The sequence below is a fragment of the Suncus etruscus genome, chromosome 18 (assembly GCF_024139225.1).
Source record: "Suncus etruscus isolate mSunEtr1 chromosome 18, mSunEtr1.pri.cur, whole genome shotgun sequence".
Lineage (NCBI taxonomy): Eukaryota > Metazoa > Chordata > Mammalia > Eulipotyphla > Soricidae > Suncus > Suncus etruscus.
This window is the reverse complement of record NC_064865.1, coordinates 27897132-27923470: the sequence shown is the minus strand read 5'-3', so window position 1 is coordinate 27923470 and position 26339 is coordinate 27897132. Positions and strand designations below refer to the sequence as shown.

Here is a 26339-nt window from a genome sequence, read left to right as displayed (position 1 = left end):
GTTACTCTTGGCTCTGTGTTCAGAAATTGCTCCTGGCAGGCACAAGGGACCGACCATATGGGATGCCGGGATTCGAACCACCATTGGTTCTGGGTTGGCCACTTGCAAGGCAAACACCTATGACCTTTAATTTTTAAAAACAGCATACCAAGTCCCCAAGATTTTCTTTTCTGTCATTAGGTAGAACAGATTTGAAAACAATTTCTGAACCCTGGCTTTTTAATATTTAGTGATTTGCCTAATCTAAAAACAGCTGGACAGCAGCAACAACACCCTGAAGAGAAAATGAAATGCAATAGATGGAACTAGAGTTCACCCTGCTGTGGCCTTTGGCTTCAGGGTGGTTGGCCTCATGGGCTAACAGCCACTTGACTCACTGTCTGATATGCTTTCTAGGTTGCTGCTTATGAGCTGCTGGTGTTTATCTGTGGGACTAGGAGCTGGAAGGGAAAGACAAATACATTAAAGCCAAGCTGATCCACCAAGAGGTTTTTACATTTATTTTCAAGAAATGACATTTTGCTTTCCAAAGAAGAGTTGTACCATCCTCTCAGACTTTGCTTCAGTGCCGCCACAAGGGTACAAATCACTGGTCTAAAACAAATGTTGAGAAGTGCGTCTGAGGTACCCAAAGAGTAACAGAACAGTAAATCTGGAAAGTCTAATAGAACGACACAGCTCATTCAGCATGCTGGAACCTTTCATGGAGTCCAGGAGAGGGTGCGGTGGGTCCCAAGCGCCACAGGCAAAGGTGGCAGTGCTTGGCCATGGTGGTAGAGGACCACCTCAGTCTGTCCCTTGGGCAGCTTCATTCTCGGTCCCCAGGTGGTGCAAGACCCATTTACAGAGAATCTTCCAGATCATTCCAAGTTCCACTGCTTAACAATCTTCCAAATGTCTCTGGAGCTTGGACTTCAAGATGGTCTCCCTGCTCCTTTGGAGAGAATGGAAAGAGAAATAAGAGGCTGGAGGTATCTGACCCAACTTTCCTACAGCAACCTTCAGTCTCTTAAGCTACTCAGAGATGCTGTGAACTGGGAGGAGGGACGGAGGGAGGGAGGGAGGCAGGAAGGGAGAGAGGGAGAGAGAGAGGGAGAGGGAGGGGAGGAGAAAGAGAGAGAGAAAGGAGAGAGAGAGAGAGAGAGAGAGAGAGAGAGAGAGAGAGAGAGAGAGAGAGAGAGAGAGAGAGAGAGAGAGAGAGAGAGAAGCTGGAACCCATAGTTTACTGCTCAAAATTACTCTCTGCTTCCTTTTCCCACAGTCAAAGCCTTTCCACAGGCCTCTTAGACTCTCCACAATATGTCTGGCTGACCTCCAACCCAGCCTCCAGCCTCATTCTTGGGCCCAGCCCTGCTCATTCCAACACCCAGGGCATTCCATGTCTTTAAATTTCTTGCAACAACTCCCATCAACTGTAAAATTAAAATGTCCTTCACTATTCACCCACCTCCATCCATAGCACCGTATGGTGCTAGCACTTCCAGCCTGTGGAAGTCAAATTTCCTTAAGAACCTGCCTATTCTTATTGTTCCTTCACCTCATTCTCCATTTACTGAAAATTGGCCCTTCACCTCACCAAGTTTCCTGGATTTGTAGTAAATAAAAGCCATCGATGTCCCATAGCCCTGTTGTGTCCAAGGGCAAGTTGGGGGCTTCTATTGTTTTACTTCCTAGCAGTATTTGGTAGTGATTTTGTACTTTATAAATGTTCACACATATTTATAAAGATAAACCATTCATCAACATTCTCCAGGGCCCTAAGAATATCTAGACAGCCTATAATGAACACTGTTCTCAAGGGGTTTATCCACCCTCCTACAGGTAGGAACACTGACACCCAATAGCTACTTGAACACAGGCCAATATAGAAGGTCAGGACAATAAAGACCAGCAGTCTGAGGGATCCGGTGCCTGTCCTTCATGCCCGTCTTCCCAGCTTTTTTGCTGGCCATTACTCTTTTGTCCCCATCTCTCTTTTCTAAAATCAATAATTTTTTAGTCACAGTAACATCAATTTACACCACTGTAGATCTCAAAAGTACTTTTCCATGTCTCTTCAAGTGTCACTTCATGGGGCAGGAGCAATAGCAATAGCTTAAGAACCCTACTTTATATTTATAAAAATGGTCTTCTACAATACAAAGTTTCTAGAATGTCTGAAAAACAAACCATACAGTTACATTAGTGGGGGAGGTAAGATCTGCTCTTCAAGAGAATCAAAAGTCAAAATAAAGATTTTATTTTTAAAATGGGGGGGGGGGACAAAATGATAGCACAGCAGTAGGAATGTTTGCCTTGCACGCAGCTGACCCAGGACAGACTTCAGTTCAATCCCCGGTGTCCTATATGGTTCCCCCAAGCCAGGAGTGATTTCTGAGTGTATAGTCAGGAGTAACCCCTGAGTGTCACTGGTGTGTCCCACCCCCAAATGTAGGGGGAGTGGGACGGTTGAAGCAAAAGAAATGTCTGAAATGTCTCAAATGGTTCCTGCCTGCAAGGACCAATCTTCCTCGTCAGCACAACTGAGTAAGGGATGGATCGCCAGGGCTTCCTGACTTCAAGATTGGCCAGAATCTACAACTCAGTTCCTTCAAATCCCATTGATTGTGTGCAGGGTGCATTGAGGGACCATCAATTACAATCTATGATGTAGGAGAGTAGTCTCCTAAGCTGTGAAAGTCTTTCTATGTGCCTCTGGGAGAGAGATGGTAGCTTTTAGGGATGGGGAGAAGATACTCCATCTCTCTGGTCCCAGAAAAACCAAGTTAGAGATTACAAAATATATAGTGGGGCTAAAGAGAGTACAGTAAGTATAGTACTTGCTTGCATGTAGATGACCTGGGTTCGAACCCCAGCTTCCCATATGGTCATGAGTACTGCCAGGATTAATTCCTGAGTACAGAAGGAGTGAGCATCACTGGATGGGATCCAACAGCTTAAAAAAAAAACAAAAACAAAATCCAGTGCTACATGCAATCTGAATGATGTGGACAGCCTCAACACATACCAACCTTGCTGAGAGACAGATAATGTAAAAAGAGACCAGGAGGGCACATGGGCTTGACACACACGATCTTTCAATGCTACAGGAAGAGAAAGGACAGGTGAGTTATAAGTACTGGTAGGAAGCTTGCCACATATAGCAGGAAAGTGCAATTAGGGCAGAGCAGAGACTAATAGTTGGAAATGATCACACTGGAACAGAACTGGGTGCTGAAAGGAGATAAAGTGATATGCATAACACCCCATTCAGTAATAATACTGTAAACCACAGTATCTTAAAAAAAAAAAAAGGCAAGAGAGAGAAAGAAAATTGAGAGTAGAAAAATATCTGCCAGAGATAGGCAGGAGAGGGCAGGAGGGAAATGAGACACTGGTAGCAGGAAATGTGCACTGGTGAAGGGTATTAGACATCGTGTGACTGAAGCTCAATCGCAACCAGCTTTGTAACTGTTTTTCATGGTGATTCAATTAAAGAATTCATTTACATACTTTTTTAAAAAAAGTACTAATACTGTATATTCTTTGTGGATGACATTCATTTGTCAGGTCCTAGAGCAGTAGTCATTCCCTGCGTACTCTTTCTCAGACTTCATGTTTCAGCAAGGCATGGAGGACAGATGGGCAGAATTGGGAAAAAGACTTCCAAGTGGCAGACACTCTCTTCAGAAACCACTCACTTCTGTCAATCTGAACTGCCCTCCTCAGCCTGCAGAGGCCAGCAAGAGGTCCAGGCCACATGGTCCGACTTAGCCAGTCTTCCTGGATCTGCCTGGAACCCCAACCCCTGGAGACTGGGGTTTTCTGCTCAAGGAATGCTGTACTTCATAAAGCTTTCTCTCCACTGTGGCACACCAGAGGGCATATTCCCACAGGTAGTGTCAGCCATTATAGCATCTGGGCATCATGGCGCTGCCAAGGATTAAAAGTAGTTAGAAAAAGCCCCTGGACCCAAAAAAGCACTATCTACAAGGACCAACTAGCTCTTTTATTTGTAGAAAATTCATGCTTCTTTTTGGAGCACAATCAAAAGCAATGGCTAGGAAAAGCGAAGAGTGAGACTGTTAATACTCTTTGTCAAGCAACCAACAAACATCTAATGAGAACAGAATCAACAGGGAAGGGGAGTGGGTGGTGACTGGCACAAGAGCCCACTCCAGCACCTCACCAGCTCCAGACATTAAAAAAAAAAAAAAAAGAAAAGAAAAAAGTCTTGCCTTCAGAAAAGTATCTCCTGCCAATATTTCTGAAAGCTACAGTCACTCATGTGACAACCTCCGACTCAGCCATGTGTTATCTGCCTAGCACTGCAGCACCACAGAGAGGGTCTGGCAGCCGACCACCCTCCTCCTCTTCTCTTTAATCAGGTCTCACAGAGCTTACAGGGGATCAGAGGCTCATCAGTCACGAAGAATGACTCCTACGGGGAATACAGAACCACTAGCCAATGAAGGGGAGGGGCTGCTCTGGGCAAAACCAGGTCCCCTGACACCAGACAGGCGGGTCCCCTCTGAGCTTGTGATAAGAGCAACCCTGGCCCCGAGGAAGATGCTCCCCGCCACTGCATCAGAACTCCAACAATGGTAAGCTTGCCAATCCTTGTTCCCAGATTCTAAATTTGGCCCTTTTTTGAATTCCCATGCACTGGGGATTAAAGTGCTTTCAATTGGCAAGGAAGGTCAGTATTTGAGCTGAGAATTTTCTCTAGCCCCCACACTGCAGCTCAGTGAAGCCGCTGATGGCTCTGGCACATGTTTCTCTAAATCAGCCTTCAAAACCGCCTGTCTCTCTCTGGAGACAACCTCAAAGCTGCAGTCACTGTGATAACTGCAGAAACCTAGACTGGTGCCAGAACTGCTTTCAGCCAATGGATGCAAGAGGGAGGCTCAGAGAGTTTATCATGCAGACTTCCTGTTACCAATAAGACAGAGGCAGCCTCTTTAGCCTTTGGAGAGAAATGGGGTGAAATGGGGGCTGATATCGTTTACTCAATAGAATTAATTCAGCTAGAGGGGAACTGCCTCCTTGTTCCTTTTCTAAGGTATCACGATGCCATCTACTGTAACACGGAACCTAGTCACAGTGCTAGGTGTCTCCAAACCCACATAATTCTGTAGCTCTTGGACCCTGCCCTGCTCAAATTCAGGTCCTCTCTCCTGCAGAGCCCCAGATTTCTGGATTTGTGGAACTTGCTACACTGCCTACTTAATTTCAATCTTCCCCACATCCTGCTCGCCCTTCCCTCCCCTCCCAGCTGGTGTAGAGTAGGCTGTAGAACCATTTACATAGTGACAAGTTACAGGAAAGAAATGGGATTTTGCTAGAATACATCTTTTGGAGGGTTCAGATGAGGCTCAACCAAGTTCACAGCTATCGATGAAGTGAAAGTTCCAAAGAACTTCCAAAGCACCCCACGTCTCACAGGTGAGACGGAAAGGTCAGAATGTCATCCTAGGTCACAGCAAGCTCAAGCACACTTGTTAGTCAGCACCCTCACTACTGACACAGCTACTTGTGGCCTCTCCTCTGGTTTTTTTTTTTTTTTTGGTTTTTGGTCACACCCGGCAGTGCTCAGGGGTCATTCCTGGCTCCATGCTCAGAAATCGCTCCTGGCAGGCTCGGGGGACCATATGGAATGTTGGGATTCGAACTGCCGACCTTACCTCCATGCTATCTCTCCGGCCCCAAGGCGGCCTCTCCTCTTACAGGCGAACCCAGGCCAGTTTCACAGTGTAGCTGCCCATAAATCAGCAAAAGAGTCCTGAGTCCCCTCAGGTCAATATTGTTGAAGGGCTTGGAAGAGTAGCTATGATCAGGAAACCCCCATCTGTAGCTCTATGGCTTTGTTTTGGTGGTGGTGGTGCTGGGTACTGAAGTCAGGACCTCATACAGCCCAACTACTACGTTCATCCCCAGCCCAGGCCTTGTAGCTTCTCTAAGAACAATATAGACAGAAACACACAGAAACACAGTCGATAGGTAGGAATGAGCAGTGACCCAGAGGTAAGAAGCACCTGTATGAACAGAGTTCCTTTCTATTCTCTGATCATATTTTGTTTTGTTTTGGAGCCACACCCAGTGGTACTTAGGGGTTACTCTTGATTCTCCATTCAGAAATCACTCCTGGCAGGCTTGGGCGACCAAATGAAATGCAGTAAGAGCAACCCTGGGTCAGCTGTGTGCAAGGAAAATGTCCTATCCACTGTACTATCACTCAGGTCCCCTGTTTACTTAATCTTTGGTATTGGGTCATACCTGGCGGTACTCAGGGATTATTTCTGGGTGTAGACTGGTGGTGCTTGTGGGATCATATAGGATGCTGGAGTCAATTCTGGGTAGGCTCCTCTGATCAGATTTGTAATATTTCACTGACATAGACTTAGACTCTGAAGCTTTCCCTGGAAGCAATACTATACCTATATATGAATTGCAAAGGAATTCCAATTGTCCTTGCTTCTATGCATTCTTCCCTCACCATCCTACTATCCACTAGCTTCTCTGTGCTTTGCCCCATGACACATTCTTATGCCATAAGTACATTCAAGTCTTGTGCGGAGTAGCTGTATAATCCTTGAAATAGCTGGCCCGGAAGTGATAAAAATCACTGTTGGGTTGGCCACGTGCAAGGCAAACGTCTTACTGTTGTACTCCTGCTCTGGTCCCTAAATCACGCAGTTACATGAATAGATATTCACTATGTGAGTATGTATGGATCAGGGAAGTTCACTCCACCTTCCCCCAACCTTTATCCAACTGGGAGACTTGTTAGTAAATATACTCAGATCTCTAAGGAAACATAAAATGAAATTTGTCTCTCTGGCTTAACAGCTTGCCCAGTTTGTTAACTAAATTATGACAAAACCAATGTATAAGTTTCTTCATTCTACAAGTTCAGAACTTTGATATGTACACATCTTATTTATAATTTATTCCATGCCCACCCAAGGTTTCTATAACTAACACATCAGTAACTAAACTGTCTTGAACAACAGCACCATCTAGTGACTAGCCAAACAGTTGACCCACTATTTACAAACCACAATTTCTTTTGTGGGGGATGGGTTTGGGCCATACCTGGCTGAGTTCAAAGCTCATGATTGGCTCGATGCTCAGGGGACACTCCTAGCAGGACTGGGGGACCATACGTATTATTGAGAATTGAATTGCATGCAAGGCAAGCAGCTTACCTTTCTACTCTTTCCTGCCCTCCAATAATCCCCGCAACCAAGGCACATACTTTTTTTTAGCTACCCCTAACCCTGCTGTTTAAATGAAACAAATTAGTTCTACATCAACCTTTCTCACACATTCATTACTGTTGAAGTCCGTTTATCCTACCCACCCCCATTTATTCTACCTTCTCTTCCTTCGTTCAAGAATCATTAGTATAGTCTTGTACATGGCCAACCCAGATTTGATCCTCAGCATCCCATATGGTCCTCTGAGACCACCAGAAGTGATTTCAAAGCACAGAGCCAGAAGTTAACTCCTGAGCACCACTAGGTGTGGCCCTCAAATTAAGAAGAGATAGCACAGCGGCGTTTGCCTTGCAAGCAGCCGATCCAGAACCTAAGGTGGTTGGTTCGAATCCCATCGTCCCATATGATCCCCCATTCCTGCCAAGAGCTATTTCTGAGCAGATAGCCAGGAGTACCCCCTGAGCACCACCGGGTGTGGCCCAAAACAAAAGAACAAAACCCAAAAAACAACAACAAAAAAAAGAGTCACCATGGGCCTGGCGAGGTGGCGCTAGAGGTAAGGTTGTCTGCCTTGCAAGCACTTGCCAAGGAAGGACCGAGGTTTGATCCCCCGGCGTCCCATATTGGCCCCAAGCCAGGGGCAATTTCTGAGTGCTTAGCCAGGAGTAACCCCTGAGCATCAAATGAGTGTGGTCTGAAAAACAAACAAACAAAAACAAAACCCCCCCCAAAAAAAAAAAAAAAGAATCACCAATCTGGGACCAGAGCTATAGTATGGTAGGTAGGGCACTTATTCTGCATGTGGCCAACCCAAGTTTGATTCCCGGTATCCCATATGGTCCCTGGAGCTTGCCAAGAGTGATTAGTCAGCGCAAAGCCAGGAGTAACTCCTGAACATTGCCAGATGTGGCCCCCCAAAAAAACAATTCAAAAGAACCATTAGTCTCTTTTCTCCCCACCAAGGAAGTCTGCTATTAATAAATTCTCTGTTGAGAGGACCCTCTTGAACATTACCTACCTTTTCGTTCCCTAGTGAGAGCAGTTCGCTGTTCTTTCACTTCCGAGCTCAGATTTTCTACCATTTTATCAATGCAGTTATCCAGAACTAGGGAATGGGTTTTGGACTTGATATCCTCCCGACAAATGGGGCATTCTGTCTTCCGCTTCATCCATTCATTGATACAGTAGGAGCAGAAACTGTGGGCACAGTTCAAGGTGACAGCCTATAGAAAAAGTGTGAACATATCAGAGTTGCCATGCCTGTTTCCCCTGGACAGAGAAAATCCCCCAGGCCAAATGGAAAGTTTGTGGTAATGAGATCTGGGGACTTACAACGGGTATTAGAATTACTCCTAGGGAGAGCAGATTTTAAGCAGGTTCATAGACTCAGGCCCCCAGCAAGCTGGCTTGTCTGTTTTGTTCCACAAAGTCTCTTCTGCCAATGTAGATTAACTTCTTTGGGGGAAAATGTCACCAAAGGCAAGGAGGATTCCTGTGTAAACCTTTATAAAAAAACATCACTAATTCTCTTACAAAGGTAAGTATATGGGCTGCACAATGGTAGGGTGCTTGCCTTGCATGCTGCTGACCTCAGTTCGATCCCTGGCATCCCATATGGTCCCCCAAGTCAGGAGCGATTTCTGAGCGCATAGCCAGGAGTAACCCCTGAGTGTCACTGGGTGTGGCCAAAAACAACAACAAAAAGGTTTATGTCCAATTAGTGGCAAATTTGAACACCAAATTTAACATATGAATGGAAGCACATACTGAATATAGTGTACAGAAAGGTATGAGGCATCATCTCTATTAAAAAAAAAAAGCCAACATAAAAGATACCGGTAAAAAGGGTCTTAAAAATGTAGCATAACACTATAACAAAGCAACAGGTTCACTGTTAGTGTCTGAACCCCTAAACAAATAAGCCCAGGAGAGGAACCAGATGGAAGCCTGTATTTGCAGGCCAGTTTGCTGCCAGGCCCTTTTAACCGTCAAGAATATAAACCATTCTCTTTGTGATTCTTGTGCACATCTCCTGAGGCCCAACTTTTTCTGAGATTCAAGTCTTTTTTCTTGAATTTAGAACTTAAGTGGAAAATAACACAGAAATTATATTGTTTTTCAAATGTCAATTTGGGCCTAGAGAGCAAAGACATTCTTTTTACTTAATGAAATAAACTAATGAACAGGACCAAAACCTGTCTGATGAAAATGAAACCTCTTTGCAACACTGCCTGTAAGAGGTGACGGGTAGAAAAGGTCAGGCAGGGAGTATGCTGTCAACAAAACAGAGTCAAGCTGTTTGCCTCTTAGATGTCTGTGCAAATGCTCGTACCCATTCCCACCTCCCTCATCTCCCTCTGGTAGAACCTCCATAAAGACCACCTAGAAACAAAAGGGAAGCAGTCCACACACAGATTTTTTTAAAGCATCTGAAAAGCGGTGTCACTTAAAAAGAAATTTATATTTGTGGTTTCAGGTAAACTGGTCACAGATGGGAGAATTTGTGAAAAGTAACAGTTAATGCAAAATTTTGACAGAATAGGAGATTTTTTTTTTTCATTTTATAAGGTGTCTCAGAATTCCTGAAATAAACTCCACTGGGTTATTGAATTCCCAGTCACCATGTGACTGTCACTTTATTGCCCTGTTTAAAGCCTACTCTATGTGCCACTCAGCACTGTGCCCCTTTTTAAGTGAAAAAATAACTTTATTGAGAAGTTTTATTCTGCTACTTAGAAAATCTCAAGCTATGGGGCTGTTTCCTCCTCAACTATGAAGAGAGAAAGATTTTATTTGTAGTTTTAAAAATTAATTGGAGCTGGAACAATAGTCTAGCAGGCCAGAGAGATAGCACAGCAGTAGGGAGTTTGCCTTGCAAGCTGCCGCCAACTCAGGATCAACAGTGGTTTGAATCCTGGAATCCCATAAGGTCCCCCATGCCTGCCAGGAGTGATTTCTGAGCACAGAGCCAGGAGTAACCCCTGAGCACTGGCAGGTATGGCCCCTAAACCAAAAAAAAAAAAAGTCTAGCAGGGGCCAGAGAGATAGCATGGAGGTAGGGTGTTTGCCTTGCATGTAGAAGGATGGTGGTTCGAATCCCGACATCCCATATGGTCCCCAGACTGCCAGGAGCGTGGAACCAGAGGTAACCTCTGAGAACTGCTGGGTGTGACCCAAAAACCAAAAAAAAAAAAAAAAAAAAAAAAAGTCTAGCAGTCTTGCCTTGCACGCAGCCAGCCTGGGTTCAATGCACAGCCCATATGGTCCCCTTAGGCCACCAGGAGTGATTCTTGAATTTAGAGTCAGGAGTGTGTCCTGAGCACCAAGGGTATGGCTAACAAACAAACTAACAAACAAACCAACAAACAAAAATTTATACTAGTAAATAACTCAAGAAGAAATAAAGATGGACATCTCTAAAAGTCACTGGGATCAAATAGCTAAAATAATTTCCTACAAGGGCCAGAGTGATACAACAGGTGGGTTCAATCCCTGGCATCCCATATGGTTCCCCTACCCTCATGCCTGCCAGGAGTAATTTCTGATTGCAGAGCTAGGAATAATTCCTGAGCTCACTGGGTATGGCCCTCTAACCAATAAATGAATGAATGATTGAATGAATGAATGCATAAGTAAATAGATTTCTACAGCCAAGAAAATAAAATCCCTCCAGTGTAGATAGCCTATATTCCATTAAGAGCGGAAGAGTAAGAAAGCAATGAGCCACTGCTCATAATTACCTCTATGAAGTATTCTGAGCAAATAATACACTGGAGCTCATTCTCTAGCACATCATTCACGTGGCTAAGAACTTCCTCCTTCTCTGCCTGCACCTTCTCCTTCTCTTCCTGCAAAAATACACAACCCAGACCTGTCATTGCAGGAGAACCAGCAAGAATATAAAGCAGGACAAGGAGCAAGATAACTGTCTGGGATAGAATACAGAAGAAGTCAAATTAAAAATTCATTCTAGCACGGCCATAGCAAGAATAAAAGTTTCCCCACAGGTCACTTGCTCAGAACTGTTTTTCTCAGGGGACACTGCCTTCTGTTCTACCAGTTCTCCACTGTTTTTTCATTACTTGCATTGTCATTCCCATCTCTTTCCTCCAAATTAGCCACATTACAACAACTAACATAGGAAAATTAACCCCAGACTGAAGATCAAAAAGAAGAACTAAGAATCCAGTAACTGCTGAAATCCAACAGGCTATAAAATCATGCCAAGCATCTAAAAACTCACTAAGCAAGGAAGGAGATGTGAGGAAGAATCCAGAAACAGGAAGCTTAAATTGGTTTAAGAGGTTCCTTGTGTTCTTTGCAGCTGATACCCTGCTGATGGCTAGAGGCTGGAGACTGAGACTGTCTTGAAGTACTTCCAGGCTCTTTTCTTTCTTCTTTCTTTTTGTTTTGTTTTCCTTTGGGGGAGGGGGGTTGGGCCACACCTAGCAGAACTCAGAAGTTACTCCTGGCTCTGTACTCAGAAATTACTCCTGGTAGGTTCAGGGAACCATATTGAATGTCAGGAATGGAATCCAGCTCAGCTGTGTATAAGACCCTGCCCCTCTACCTGCTGTACTATTGCCCCCACCACCCCACCTAGCTTTAAGTTTCTTGTTAAGATTCTTGTTACTTTCTATCCCTGCAGAGGTGTGCAAACGATGTCCCTTGGCTTTTCCACAAAACATCTTGTGGGTACTTTTTAAATATGTTCTCTTGAAGAGGACATTTCAGTCTGCACCTCATTCACCAAACAAAAGCCTGGAAAAATCTAAGAGAAACGAAAAGACCACACATTCTATTGGTTTCTGGGCCATACCTGGCAGGGCTTATTCATGGCTCTGCACTCAGGGATCTCTCCTGGGCAGGCTTGGGGAATCAAATGGGATGCTGAGATCAAACCTGGGCTGGCCATATGTAAGACACATGCCCTACTTTCACTCCGGCCCCAATTGAGTAATTTTTTGTTTGTTTTGGCCACATCTGGCAGGACTCAGGGGTTATTCCTGGCAGGCTCATGGGACCATATGGGATGCCGGGAATCGAACCTGTTCTGTCCCAGGTTGACCTCATGCAAGGCAAACACTCTCAGACCTGCTCAGGGAACTGAAAAGAGTTTGAATCCATTTTTAACTAGAATCAAGTTCTCTGAAAGCTTAATGAACAGCTGGATTTTAAAAGATACGGTTAGAGAAGTTTCTATGTGATCTTAAAATAGGATATGAACAGCCCAGCAACCAGAAAGAGGACTTCTCTGTCCTCTTCTCGAGGTCAGCATGTGGGGAGAAGGAGGCAGAGACAGTCATACCTATGCACTAATTTTAGGCCAGAGGCTGCATATGCACACTGCAAACTGCCAACTGGTAGTCTGGAGCCTGGATCCAGTCTACAGATTTCATCAGTTTGGCCATCATGGTATCAAAAATACACCTCCCAAAATAAATGTATTTCTAGTATTTAAAATTGGAATATTTCATATAAACATTTGATTTTCATGTCCTATGGAAAATTCAGAAGATTGGACACCACTGACTCATACAGCAAAGCAGACTTGCCTTGAGAAGGGTGGTGGGAGAGTGGGAAAGGGGAAGAGAAAGGGGGAAAGGGAGTCAAAGGGGGAAAGTAGAAGGGGTGGGAAGAGTGAAAGGGGGTGGAGGAGTGGGCAAGGGAGTGCCAGGCAGTTTCCAAAGGTCACTGTCCTCATCAAGGGCTACTAGCTCGTATAGCTAGGTCATGTTACTCTCTTCTATTACAAGTCTCACCCTGGCAAGCGTTTGAGTTGACTTTTTTTTTGTTTCAAAAGTAGTCTTATATACTGGAAAATATGGTAACTAAATGTAATATGTAAAGAACAAAAGACAAAATATAGACAAAGGACCAAACTTGCATTTTATTCCCATCATTTTTTCTTAAAAGAATGGAACTAGATGTCTTAAAGATTAAAACCTTCCATAAGCCCAAATAATTTGGGAGGAGGTGGCCCACACCCCACAGTGCTCCAGGGGGACTTCTGGTTCAGGGGACTTTGTGGTGTCAGGGACTGAACTGGGATCATGTAAGGCAAGTTGTTTAACCCTTGTCCTATTTTATTTGGCCACTGGCCCATTAATTTTACAGATTACTTCCTATGAAGCAAATAATATCAGTATACTCTCAGTATCCAGAGCATTCCCTGCACTATTGAAACCGCTGAGTTACATGTACTAACCAAATTCTAAACCTTCATCTTCTTTCCAGTACCTTGGTCTGCTCCAATTCCTTGTTCTTGGCTTGAATGATTGCTTCGAAGTCCTTCTTGCTACGATTTAGTTCTTTCATTAGAGAATGATACTGTTGAAATATTAGAGATACACAATTAAAAATGAGCTACATGAAAAAAAAATGAGCTACATGAAACAGGAACAGTCCCAGTTATAGTGGACATTCAGATCAACTGAAGAGCTTACACTACCTTCAGAGTCTAATTCATTTCCACTGAAGTAAAAAAGATCTACAGGGGGCCAGAACCGTAAGACAGCAAGTAGGGCATTTGCTGTACATGCAGCCAATCCTGGTTCAATCTCTGGCATCCGAGAACTACCAAGAGTGACCCCTGAGTGTAGAGCCAGGAGCAACCCCTGATCATTGCTGGAACTGGCCCCACAACAAACAGAAAAAAAAAAATCTAACCTTTATTTATCCCACAAATCACATCCAATATGCTCACATTGCTGGGGGAGCCTGACCTGTGTCTTCTGGAAGCTGCTCAAGAGCAAAGAACTCGTTTTGTGGCTGGCTACACCTAATGTCAAGAGGTTCCACTTCCATGGAACCAAACTTCTCAGTTTCCTCATGCTTACCTACAGCTTATACTTGAACTCTCCAAAGTAGTGGGGCCAGAGCGATAGCAAAGCAGTAGGGCATTTGTTTGCCTTGCATGCAACTGACCAGGGATGGACCAGGGTTCAATCCTCGGTGTTCCATATGCTCCTCCCACAAGTCAGGATCGATTTCTGAGCATATAACCCCTGAGCGTAACTGGGTGTGGCCCAAAAACCAAAAAACAAACAAAAAAAATAGCAAAAACAAAATAGTGATCTCAGGAGGTCTGACTCTGAATTCTGACCTTCAGTTAGATCAATGTCTTGTAACTAAATGAGTCAACAGAAACCTCATTGGCATCAATATTGATTGATAAGAAAGCCAATAAAGGCTACAAAAGCACTCAGGAAAGTTTCTTAGGTTCTATACAACTGCCAGGTTTTCATCAAGGCTAGTAAAGAAAAGCAGGTAACTTCAGAGGGACCACCATGATGGGCCAAATCCAACCACTCAGAATTCTGAGAGAGGGAGATGAGATGTTCCCTGGGCAGGTTGCCACAGAAGTAAGAACTAAAAGCGGCCCACTTGAAGGTGATGGACAAAGAGTGGCTGGGTATGCCATGCTGAATGGCAGTGTTTTCACACACTGCCAGCCTTGTAAGAGGGCAAGTCGAGATGGTGCCAAGCAGCTGTAGACTTCCAAACAGTAGCACAGCGCTCTTTTCCAGTCAGCTTCAAAGTAATAACTCCCAAACTTACCCTCACCCAAAAAAGAAAATCCACTGAAAATGTAAAATCAAAACTATTAGTTTTTAACTAATTGTTAATTATTTTTTCTCTAATTCTTCCTCAGGCTGCTGGTCTACCCATCCCTTAGAGAAATGCAGGCAGCAACTCTCCAAGCTATGCTGTGAGAAAGTTGGCACTGTGAGGTGGGGAGGAAAGTCTGCAACTGAGGAGGGTGAGGGTAAATTCTCCTGAGCACACTTGAATGGAATGCTCACTTTTCTCTTGCCTGGGAACCATTCCACTAATATCCCAATTAAACTTGCATCAAGCTACCAATTACAACACATAAAGGAGGGAAGACAAAGAAGTAAAAGGTTAAGAAGATGCAAAAGAAAAAAAATGGTAAAGACCATTAGGTGAGAAAGCAGTGAAATTGAGTGAAATAAATAATCTTTTGAGAAACTCTTGTTTCTGTGAGGCTTTGACCCTCTGGTAAATTAACCATGTTTTACTGACAAACTGTACATTGTCTATCTGACCTAAAATGTTTAACTGGCACATTCTTGGATGGCTTCTGGATGGCTTCAGCTCAGGAATAATGAGAGAGCGGATGTCTTTGCAAGACCTGGTGGCATAGTTGAAAGTTCCTTTCTGAAAGGCCAGTCACTTTCCCAGCACCGCTCCGAATTTGACAGGCTGCAGGTCCTCTTCACCAGAGCAATGTCTGCTCAGATGAAGATGTTAGTTTTCATGCTGAGGCCTGGCATGGCTGTGAGGCTTCAAATCTCCCAGCTGATGGTGTTAATAGCTGCCAGCTGCTCTGACTATGGTCTGAAGATGCCAGAGAGGCACAGGTGAAGCAGGAGAGGCCACAGGAAGTCTGAGGGGGCCCCTACATCCCCACATCTGCACCCTACTTTCATCTGAGCATCGTGGTAATAAAGAAGTTACCTCCTGCAGAGTCTGGACCAGATGTTGCTTCAGGTCCTCTTCTCCTTGCTCTTTTTCCAAATTCTACAAAACCAAAAACAAAATGGAAGAGAAAGGAACGAAATCCAGTAATAAGCAGAGCACCAGTTTAATGTGAGCCATAGGGGGTGGGGAACAAGTGGGCATTTTCCATTTTACTTCAAGATCTTAGTATAGTTAATTAGTCAAATACTGCACACTTCAGAGGTGTCACCTTTAGGTCACCAATCGAATATTCTGGAGTACCTCTACGGCCAAAACTCCAAATCTCCTTCACTGCTAATGCCAAGACTTACAAAAAACATAAGCAGAGAACTTGATAGTCACCGACTATCAAAACCTGTGATCGGGGCCGGGCGGTGGCGCTAAAGGTAAGGTGCCTGCCTTGCCTGCGCTAGCCTTGGACGGACCGCGGTTCGATCCCCCGGTGTCCCATATGGTCCCCCAAGCCAGGAACAACTTCTGAGCACATAGCCAGGAGTAACCCCTGAGTGTTACCGGGTGTGGCCCAAAAACCAAAAAAAAAAAAAAAAAAAAAAAAAGCCCTGTGATCATCCCCCAAGTTGGCACTAGAAGTTCCACCAAGCTTCCTCCCTCAAATCTGGCCACAGGCTCTATACCAAGTAAGCCCAGACTCCTCTTCCAGACATGATTGCCTTTCACATCATTATTACCTACAAGCATGCCCTACATCTACAAGAACCTGGGACTTTCTTCCTTACCTTATTCATTTTATTGGTATACCTTAACTTGAAAATTTTCTGTGATTTAAATGTTCTATAATTTAAATCTTTATAAAATTGATTGACTGGTTTGGGCACACTCAGTGATGCTAAGGGCTTACTACTGGTTCTACATCAAGGAACTACTCCTGGCGATGCTTAGGAAACCATATGGGATGCTGGGTATCAAATCTGGGTCAACTGCTTGCAAAACAAGTGTCTACCTGCTGTACTATTTTGTGCTATTTTGTCCCAACTGTACTTTAAATATCTTAAATCTGTTCCAATTATTTTGTGTTTATAACATATCTTTTCACTTCAGCAAAATTTCCTAAGGGCAAGAAAATTTTATTTGTCTATATAGCCACCAGGCAATGTGATAGTGCTAAGTGATCACTCTGGACAAGAACTGAGTGCTGAAAAAAAAGTAAAGTGATATGCATGATAATCGTTCAGTAACAGTACTGCAAACCACATTGCCTAAAAGAAAAAAAAAAAGGAAAGTATCTGCCATAGAGATAGGCTAGGGGGCAATTGGTGGAGGGAAGTGGACACTGGTGAAGAGATGGGTGCTTCAACATTGCATGACTGAAACTCAATCATGTTTCAATCATGTAACTTGTACCTCATAGTGATTCAATTAAGTAAAATCTTTAACACCAAAAAGGGGAAAAGAAATATGCCTCTCAAAAAAAAAAAATCCAAGAAAGTCAGTGTGAAACACAAGATTAAATGAGCTTCTGAACAAGTAGTAGGGGGAGATAAATGCCAAAGGCTTGGTGGAAGAGGAGAAATGCAACTAATACAAAAAGGACATACTTTGCTATAGGCAATTTATATGTGACCCACTCATGCCTGGAGAAATTATCCAAGCTAGTCCACTCTGCTTTTCTTTACCATTTTAGTATGGAAAGATTTTTACAATGTACCTTGAAGCATGCCCAGAGCAACCAATGATTAATTAACAGTAACTCTTGTTCCCAAACACATTAGCCTTTAAAAGAGACTTCTGCTCTGAGGAAGGTGCCATACACTAAATATGAGAGATAAGCCTCTTCCTATAAATTTCAAGAACAGCTCAGAATAGATAAGGGAAGCAAAAAGACATATAAGCAGTGCATATCCCTAGAAAGGTCCTTTTAATCCATGGCTTTTGCTCTAAAACTACCAGTTCAAAGAGGTGGTAGAAAACAGAACAAAATTTATAAACTGCAGAAAGAAGCCAACATTACAGGCAGTGCCTTGCCTTGATGGAAGTAAACAAAAGATAAAAGCTTCTTCACTGCCTTCTTGATTGGTCCTTCTTAGTTCTAAGTCAACATCGGGGAGTTCTTGACATTCAGCGTCACCTGAGTGAAATGTGTGGGTCTTGCCAGCTGGGAAATGACATTTTGAGCAGGCACCAGGATCAGCCTAGAAGCTTTGGCAAGAGTGTGCTGTCTAAGCACATGAGGAGTGTGCAGGGCACAGGCCGGGTCTTACTCAGACACAGCCAAATGTCACCAACTCACCTTCGCAGTAAAGTCACTGTTGAAAGGCAGCTTATCCCACTGAGTTCTACTTCTATCTGTTCCCTCCGAGGCTGGCACTGAGTCTCTGCTTCCTACATTCTAGGTTATTACTACAAGGCTGACTGATCATCAGAACTAACAAGCTGCCAGCTCTGACGGGTAGCACCTGTAGGGAGGGAAGGAAAGACAAAGAGAGGAGAGGGAAAGAAGAGGAAAAGAGAGAGGGGGTTGGAGAGGGAGAGAGATATATGGGAGAGAAAGAGAGAGACAGGGAGAGGTGGGAGAGGAGAGGAAGTGAGAGGGAGGGAGGAAGAGGAAAAGGGAGACAGAGATGGAGAGAAAGAAAAAGAGAAGAGAAGAGGGGGGGGGGGAGGGAGGCCACAACTGGGGAGACTAAGTCCACTGTTCTTCCTGAGATCAATCAGTGGAAGCCAGGCTGGTTCATCACCTTCACCCCACCCTGGCCTCTGATTTGATCAGCTGCCACTTTCACTTTCCTTGACCTCCTTTCTCCTCTGAAAGTTTCCAGTTCCCATTCTGTGTTCCTGGTGCTGAGCAATTGGGCTTGGCCCACAGAGCACTACTGGGAGGTTCACAAGAGCTGCCCCCCTGCGAGGGGGTTCTCACTCATTCATGCACTCCCTCCCTCCTCACCCTCCCGGTGAGTGGTACCTGGAGATGCTCCTCCTCCTCCTGGAAAGTCTTCTCTAGCTGCTCTGCTTGGGCCTGCTGCTGGACCTGCTCTGCACACAGTTGCGACTGTAAGTCCTTCAGTTCCTGCTCCATTTTCTCAATTTCCTTTGCGTTCCCTTTTTGGGTCTGCCTTTTCAAAACAGCCATCTGTTTTTCCTGCATCTGTGTTTTCAGCTTCAGAATCCTGGACACGGTCATCTTCAACAGCTTTAAGTTGTTCTGAGATGCTGAAGAGTTTGAGGCTTTGGGCTTCCTAGGTGGCTCCATGACTTCTGTGGGGCCAGGGCAAGTTTGCTTTCCTCTGACCATCTCACTAGGCTCCAGAGAAGTCTGCTTAGCACCGGCACATTCAGAAGAGGAACTAGTCACTGCCCCTTTCCCATGGGACTTCACAGGACACCCAGGTTCGCAGGACACTTTGCTGATTTTAGATATTGAATTTGAAGGGCCTTCAACTCCAGAGCTCTCTAATCTTTCCAAACTAAATTTCCTTTTAGTTCTCAAGCCCCTGTATTTTTCCATCATCTGGTCACTCTTTGGGGCAAGACAGGGATACAACCTCTCCCAGTCTTCTTCAGCAACGTCATATTCATATTCTGCATTTTCCTTGTGTTCTAGAGGCACCCCAAGCTGAATATGGTCTCCCTTATGGATAGAATAGAACTTTAAAGGTTCTAGACGTTCTTTGTTTAACCAGACACCATTCAGACTCTGGGGAAAGGTAAGAAAAAGTAAAACTCATGATTTTACTTGTTTTGATTTTGGGACCACACCAGTGGTACTCGGGTTACTCTGGCTTTTCACTCAGGAACTATACTGGCAGTGCTCCGGGGACAATATGGGATACGCTGGGGATCAAGCTTGTAATCACCAAAAAACTTCTCTGGTACAAGACTGTGTACAAGACAAGAACCCTACCCAGTGTACAATTTCTGAGCCCTCCTTTTTGTGGTGCACGATTTAATTTTGTTTCATTTGGAGACCATATCTGCTGGTACTCAGGGGCTCCTCCTGACTTTGTGCTGGGGGAGATTCATCCTCCAGTGTATTCAGGGGAACATAGGGTGCCAGGGGTTGAATCTGAGACTCCTTTATATGAAGCATGAGCTTAGCCTGTAAAGCTATTTGTCCAGTCCTGACTTTCCTCCTCTAAATCAAATTGCTCTCCTGATGCTGTAAGACCTTTTGCTTTTTTTCAGAAGGAAAACTCTTGAGAACACAAAAGAAAATTTCATAAAACACCATGCTTAGAAACAACATGCTTTAAGGAGTAAATTATTTGGTTGATTTGGATTTTTTTTTGTTTTGTTTTACATTCATGTCTCCGGAGAACTGCTGGTATTATGGGCAAGAATCACAGTATTATTGGTAGATTAATTTCTCAAATAAATGCATTAGCATTAAGAGAAAATGAAATTGAATAGCTCCTCTTGGCCTAAACTGAATGTAATGGTCCAACAGTGGAAAAACTACCACTGAAAAGCAAGTAGCATCTAATGAGGAAGCTTGAATGGTAGGTTTGTCCAGGTAAGTCACACAGTGTGATCTCTGGGTGTGGTCCCCGAATAAGCTGTGAATGAGCCAAGGACTTCCCAGTTCACATAAACCAAAATATATACAGTATGCTGGGTCAAATTGCAGGTGGAAGCTGACCCAATCAATAGAATCTGAGTCCCATGGGCTATACCCAAGAGTAGTGAAGCGTGGTAACTCCGTTTCCAGACTTGGACAGATGAGCTCTGTCACCATGGCCCTTGTCAATTTACTTAATCTCTATGTCTTGGTTTTGTCTGTAAAACAGAGACAGTCTGGTACTTGATATTTTAAGGCATGTCTAACACTTACAGGAGACCTAACACAGTCACCCATGTAGAATAGATGCTCCCTGCACTATGATTTGTGGCTCTAATTTAACCTGTCTAGACTACTATTTTTACCCTTTTTCTGACCTGACCCCTTTTATCTTGTTTCCTTCCTGTGGTCCCCCTATCTTAGTGGCTGGCTCCCTAGTTTTATATGTAACTGTCACTTACCTGATATTCTCCTGTGGCTTCCTTTCATCCTTCTCCCTGTCACCCTCCGCCCAAGGAATGAGAAATGTGGAGTCTTGCAGTTAAAAGCAAGAACCATGGAATCAGAGCCCCGGGGTTTATGTGCTTCCTCGGTAGCTGGGACTTTGCACCATTTTGGGGGGTGGATATGGGTCCCACACCTGCAGTAGTCAAGGAATACTCCTTGCTCTATGCTTAGAAATCACTTCTGGTGGTGCTTGGAGGACCATATGCAGTGGCAGGTATTAAATCAGGGCCAGTCATGTGCAAGGCAAGTAAGTGCCTTAACCCCTATACTATCTCTCTGGTCACTTTCCACTAGATTTTTTTTTAACCCATGTCCCAGTTACCACAACATAAAACAGAGGATAATAATAGTCTCTCCCTTGTGTTCTTTGCGTGAATTTAATGAGATAACATATGCAATGGACTTTGAAAAGTGCCTACCACATGGTAAGCATTATATAAGTGTTCGTTACTATTATTATATTCTGGCCCAATTGATTTCTCAACAATCACTTCTATACTCAACATCTTGCAATGTAAATAAACCAAGTATATAAGTAAATGATAAGAAAACTTTTAGCAGCTGACTACAGAAAAGAAAACACAAGGGCACATATAAGCAAATGCACAATTTTACAGCATAGTCTATAAATACAAAGGAGTGTTATATAGAGTGGGGCTAGCTAAGCAATGCTAAACGGTCTAATGAGTTCTAAAACAGACTTAAAAATAGTATGGGGCAAAGAGCTTAAAGAGACAACTCATAACTATTAAAAGGACTTTACTTTGGAGGACAAGCCAGAGACACATCTCACCAGTGAATTAGAACTCAGACTCAAATAGAAAAACAGCCTGCTTGATCTAAATATGAACAACAGGATGCTTGACCAGGCAAAAGGGCTCCAGGAGAATAGAACTGAGTTTGTAATTTTATACTATGGCTCTAGCAGGGGGAAGGGAGATAAAGATGAGTGTGACACATATAGGAACACTGACTTTTAACAAGCTGTCTTGGGCCTAACCTAAGCCGGTTTATCTGGCCAGCCTTCTCCCAACTTTCCATTCAGCCTGAGAAACTATGGGAGCGATGAGTTTCTGGTGATTACAAAGGGAAATAACAAAGGAAGGAGATGGAGGTCAGAAGAATCTATATGAAAGTAATCATATAGGGCCCGGAGAGATAGCACAGTGGTGTTTGCCTTGCAAGCAGCCGATCCAGGACCAAAGGTGGTTGGTTCCAATCCCGGTGTCCCATATGGTCCCCCGTGCCTGCCAGGAGCTATTTCTGAGCAGACAGCCAGGAGTAAACCCTGAGCACCGCGGGTGTGGCCCAAAAAAAAAAAAAAAGAAAGTAATCATATAGAAAACCCTCAATTGGGGGCCGGGCGGTGGCGCTAAAGGTAAGGTGCCTGCCTTGCCTGCGCTAACCTTGGACGGACCTCGGTTCGATCCCCCGGTGTCCCATATGGTCCCCCAAGCCAGGAGCAACTTCTGAGCACATAGCCAGGAGTAACCCCTGAGCGTTACCGGGTGTGGCCCAAAAACCAAAAAAAAAACAAAAAAAAAAAAAAAAAGAAAACCCTCAATTTTAGATTATACCTAAGAAAGAGATCTCAGGGAAAGTGATGTGACACAGAAGGCCACTTAAGGTCAAGACTCATACTTTGAAGGAAGAAAGCAAAGGCAAAATGAAGTCAAATAATAAAAGTTTCAGGAGCCAGAGTAATAGTATAGCAGGTAGGGCTCTTGTTTTGCACATGGCTGACCCAGGTTTGCTCCCCAGATACCCCATCCTGTCCCCCAAACTTGCTAGGAGTGATCCCTGAGCACAGAGCCAGGAGAAAGCCCTGAGAACCAGGGGATATGGCCCCAAAACAAAGCAAACAAAAAATAATTAAATAAAGGTTTCAAAAGCAACTCAAGGCTAGGAAAAAAACATAATACAAAACAAGAAATCCCTTTTGTTTGCTTTTTGTTTTGGAGCCACATGCAGTGACACTCAGGTTACTCCTGGCTATATGCTCAGAAATCACTTCTGGCTTGGGGGGACCATATGGGACACCGGGGGATCAAACTGTGGTCTGTCCTAGGTTAGAGTACGTAAGGGAAGCACCTTACTGCTTGTGCCACCGCTCTGCCCACCCCCCTTTAAAAAAAAAAAAAGCCAGGGCATGGGCTGGAGAGATAGCATGGAGGTGGGGCATGCAGAAGGATGTTGGTTTGAATCCTGACATACCATGTGGTCCCCCGAGCCTGCCAGGAGCAATTTCTGAGCATAAAGCCAGGAGTAATCCCTGAGCACTGCCAAAAACAAAAACAAAAACAGAAATTAAAGGGGCTGGTGAGGTGACGCTAGAGGTAAGGTGTCTGCGGTTCGATTCCCCCCCCCCCCCATCCTATATGGTCCCCCCCAAGCCAGGGGCAATTTCTGAGTGCTTAGCCAGGAGTAAACCTTGAGTATCAAATGGGTGTGGCCCGAAAAACAAAACAAAACAAAATAAGCCAGGGCAAATTTTCATGTCATGCTGCAACCCTCCACCAGACCTTCTGTACTAATCTGTCTCTTTCAGAAGCTATCAAAAATTTCCCAGCAAATTTCACCTTTGCATCCCTCAATGTTTACCCATCTGTCTCTCGTTGCTGACATCTAGTGGTATAATCTGGACGACAGCCCTGAGTCAAAACTGTTGAAAAGGACAAAAATACCAAGGCTGTGTGAGAATAATGGCCCAGGATGCAGTCTCAAATCCGATTGTTTAAATAAATCAAACTTCTCAAGTCTTTCTGATGCCAGTGTGAATAATGGCAGAAAAGTGGCAAACAACAAAAACCTTGCCCAATGTCCCTCTGCTATCAATAGGGAAAAGATAAAATAAACTGCACCCCTCTGCATACTAATTAATTATAATTAGTTCGCCTTGGCATCTGTTTAGAATTCTAACATTGTGGAAAGCCAAAGCCAAAGACAATGCTGCTCCCTACCCTGGTGTACTCCAGATCTCAAACCTTTATTGTACAGTGAGATGAACTGGAAATGTTAAAACCAAAGAGTAGTGCCCTTCCTCCCCCACCTCTCCCACCCAGGTTGAACTAATTAGCCAGTGACAGAGACTAGGCATCAAGATTCCATTTAAAGTCTCATTTATACACAGAAAGATCCTGTATCAAGACACAGGATTCCTTTCTAGTCAACCCTGGGCCACCACTCAATTCACCTCTGACCATACAGTTTTTCCAAAATCGACATAAATGGAATCATAGAGGGTCGGAGCGGTGGCACAAGCGGTAAGGCTATCTGCTAGCCTGAGATAGCCCAGGATGGACCCCAGTTCGATCCCCGGCATCCCATATGGTCCCCCCAGCCAGGAGTGATTTCTGAGTACATAGCCTGGAGTAACCCCTGAGCGTCACTGGGTGTGACCCAAAACCAAAAAAAAAAAAAAAATGGAATCATAGAGTACCCCCATTCTGAAGTCTGGCATCTTTCACTTAGAACAAATAATGCCTCCAGCATTCATCTACTTTTCTGCACTAGCAGTAGCTTGGTACTTTTATTGCTGAGAGTACTCTAGGATCCAGGCATTACAATTGGTATACCTAGACCCTAGCTATTCTTTCCAGGTTTTAGAAATTATGGATAAAAATCACTATAAACATTCACATATGTCTGTAAGAAGCTTAATTTGGGGTAGACTTAGAGGTTGTCGGTAAGCACGTGTTCAAGTGTAAGAAACTGTCGAACTGTTTTCCAATGTCATGGGACCATGTCTTAAGTCTGTGCTCAGTAGAAAAATGGTTACTCAGTATGCTTGGTAATTCTAAGGGGCATGTGTTAAGATTTTCACTCATTTTTTTCCTGTGCTCTAACCCAGGGCTTCATGCATGCAAAGCATTAGCTTCACCACAAAACCACATATTCCCAATCCAATATTTAGGAAAACTAAAATATAACATAATAAGATATAAAGTAAAAGTCCACAAACTATAGTGTATAACTAACAGATGATCAAAGCGAATACATCAGTACCACTACCACCAAGCTTAAAAGCAACACTGGGGCCTGAGCAATAGCACAGCGGTAAGACGTTTGCCTTGCACATAGCCGACCTGGAACCAATCCAGTTTCAATCTCTGGCATCCCATATGGTTCCTTGAGCCTGCCAAGAGCAATTTCTGAATGCAGAGCCAGGAGTAACCCCTGAGCAAGGCTGGGTGTGGCCCCCCCCAAAAAAAATAGGACTGAAGGAAATAAGGTTCTATCTAGCCTTCATGAGGCCATGATAGTTGGAGTCCCTATATTGGTCATCTGCACGGTTCGCTCCTGAGCATAGAGCCAGGTTGGCACCACTCCAACCCAGAACAATCCCTGAATACCTCTGGATGAGGCAAAAAACAAAAACAAACAAAAATGGGGCCGGGCGGTGGCGCTCGAGGTAAAGTGCCTGCCTTACCTGCGCTAGCCTAGGAGACGGACCGAGGTTCGATCCCCCGGCGTCCCATATGGTCCCCCAAGCCAGGAGCGACTTCTGAGCGCATAGCCAGGAGTAACCCCTGAGCGTCACCGGGTGTGGCCCAAAAACCAAAAAAAAAAAAAAAAAAAAAAAAAAATATCCTCATGCCTCATCTCCAGCTTCATCTCCTCCACAAAGTGATTTCTGGCTAGCTGAACAATACTCTTTAGTTCCTTTTGGACATAATATAGATTATACACAATATGTACTATTTTGTGTCTGTCTTCTTTCATTAAACATTGTTTGTGAAACGAATCCATGTTGCTGGATACAGTCGTTCATTCATATTTAATACAGAATAGTGATTCATTTTAATAATATACTAATTTATTCACCTATTTATTGGTGACCATTTAGGGATAAAAATACTGTCAAAGAGATACATGTATGTGCCGCTTCAATAAATAGTTCCAAATAATTTTTCAAAATAGTTATACCAATCTCCCTTTCACTATTTACTCTGTGTTCACCCTAATTATTATTAATCATCATAATGGGGTATTTTGGGGGGGGGGTCACACCCGGCAGTGCTCAGGGGTTACTCCTTGCTCTACGCTCAGAAATCGCTTCTGGCAGGCTGGGGGGACCATATGGATGCCGGGATTCAAACCACTGACCTTCTGCATGCAAGGCAAATGCCTTACCTCCATGCTATCTCTCCGGCCTCTCAGCATAATGTTTTAATCATTTGAGTGGCAGTATAGAGATACTCTATTGTGAATTTAATCTGCATTTCCCTGATCATTTAGAGCTCAAGAACTTAGTAACTACTAACAGCTGGACACAACCTTTAGTGGTGTCAGATCTCGCCTACTATAAAATGGGGTTATCTTTTCTTTAACTGAGTTGAAGTTTAGTATATATCCAAATAATTCATGTTTGTTTTTTTTCCTTCATCTGTTTTTTGTAGCAAATAACTTTCAGTCTAAGTTATTTTTCCCCCTCGTCTGTCTTTTTTTTATACCTTTATTGATTGATTGATTGATTGATTGGTTTTTGGGTCACACCCAGCAGCGCTCAGGGGTACTCCTGGCTCTGTGCTCAGAAATCACCCCTGGCAGGCTCAGGGGACCATATGGGATGCCGGAAATCAAACCGGGTCCCTCCCAGATCGGCCGCATGCAAGGCAAACACCATAACGCTGTGC

General features: G+C 44.0%; 1 protein-coding gene across 4 annotated transcripts in view; it reads right to left on the bottom strand.

The window, feature by feature from the left end:
• Nucleotides 1-474: 474 nt before the first annotated feature.
• RNF8 (ring finger protein 8) overlaps nt 475-26339 on the bottom strand; it is a 36762-nt gene continuing 10897 nt past the window's right edge. Inside the window, exons 3-8 of one of the 4 annotated variants that reach the window (XM_049765370.1) lie at nt 18604-19335; nt 15681-15743; nt 13440-13529; nt 10940-11047; nt 8218-8422; nt 475-934 (exon numbers count right to left, since the gene is read on the bottom strand). In XM_049765370.1, coding sequence (XP_049621327.1) covers nt 915-934; nt 8218-8422; nt 10940-11047; nt 13440-13529; nt 15681-15743; nt 18604-19335 — 1218 coding nt within the window. In that variant the 3' untranslated portion in view covers nt 475-914. The remainder of the gene's footprint in view (nt 935-8217; nt 8423-10939; nt 11048-13439; nt 13530-15680; nt 15744-18603; nt 19336-26339) is intronic. The other 3 variants (XM_049765372.1, XM_049765371.1, XM_049765373.1) reach the window with 3 other exon arrangements.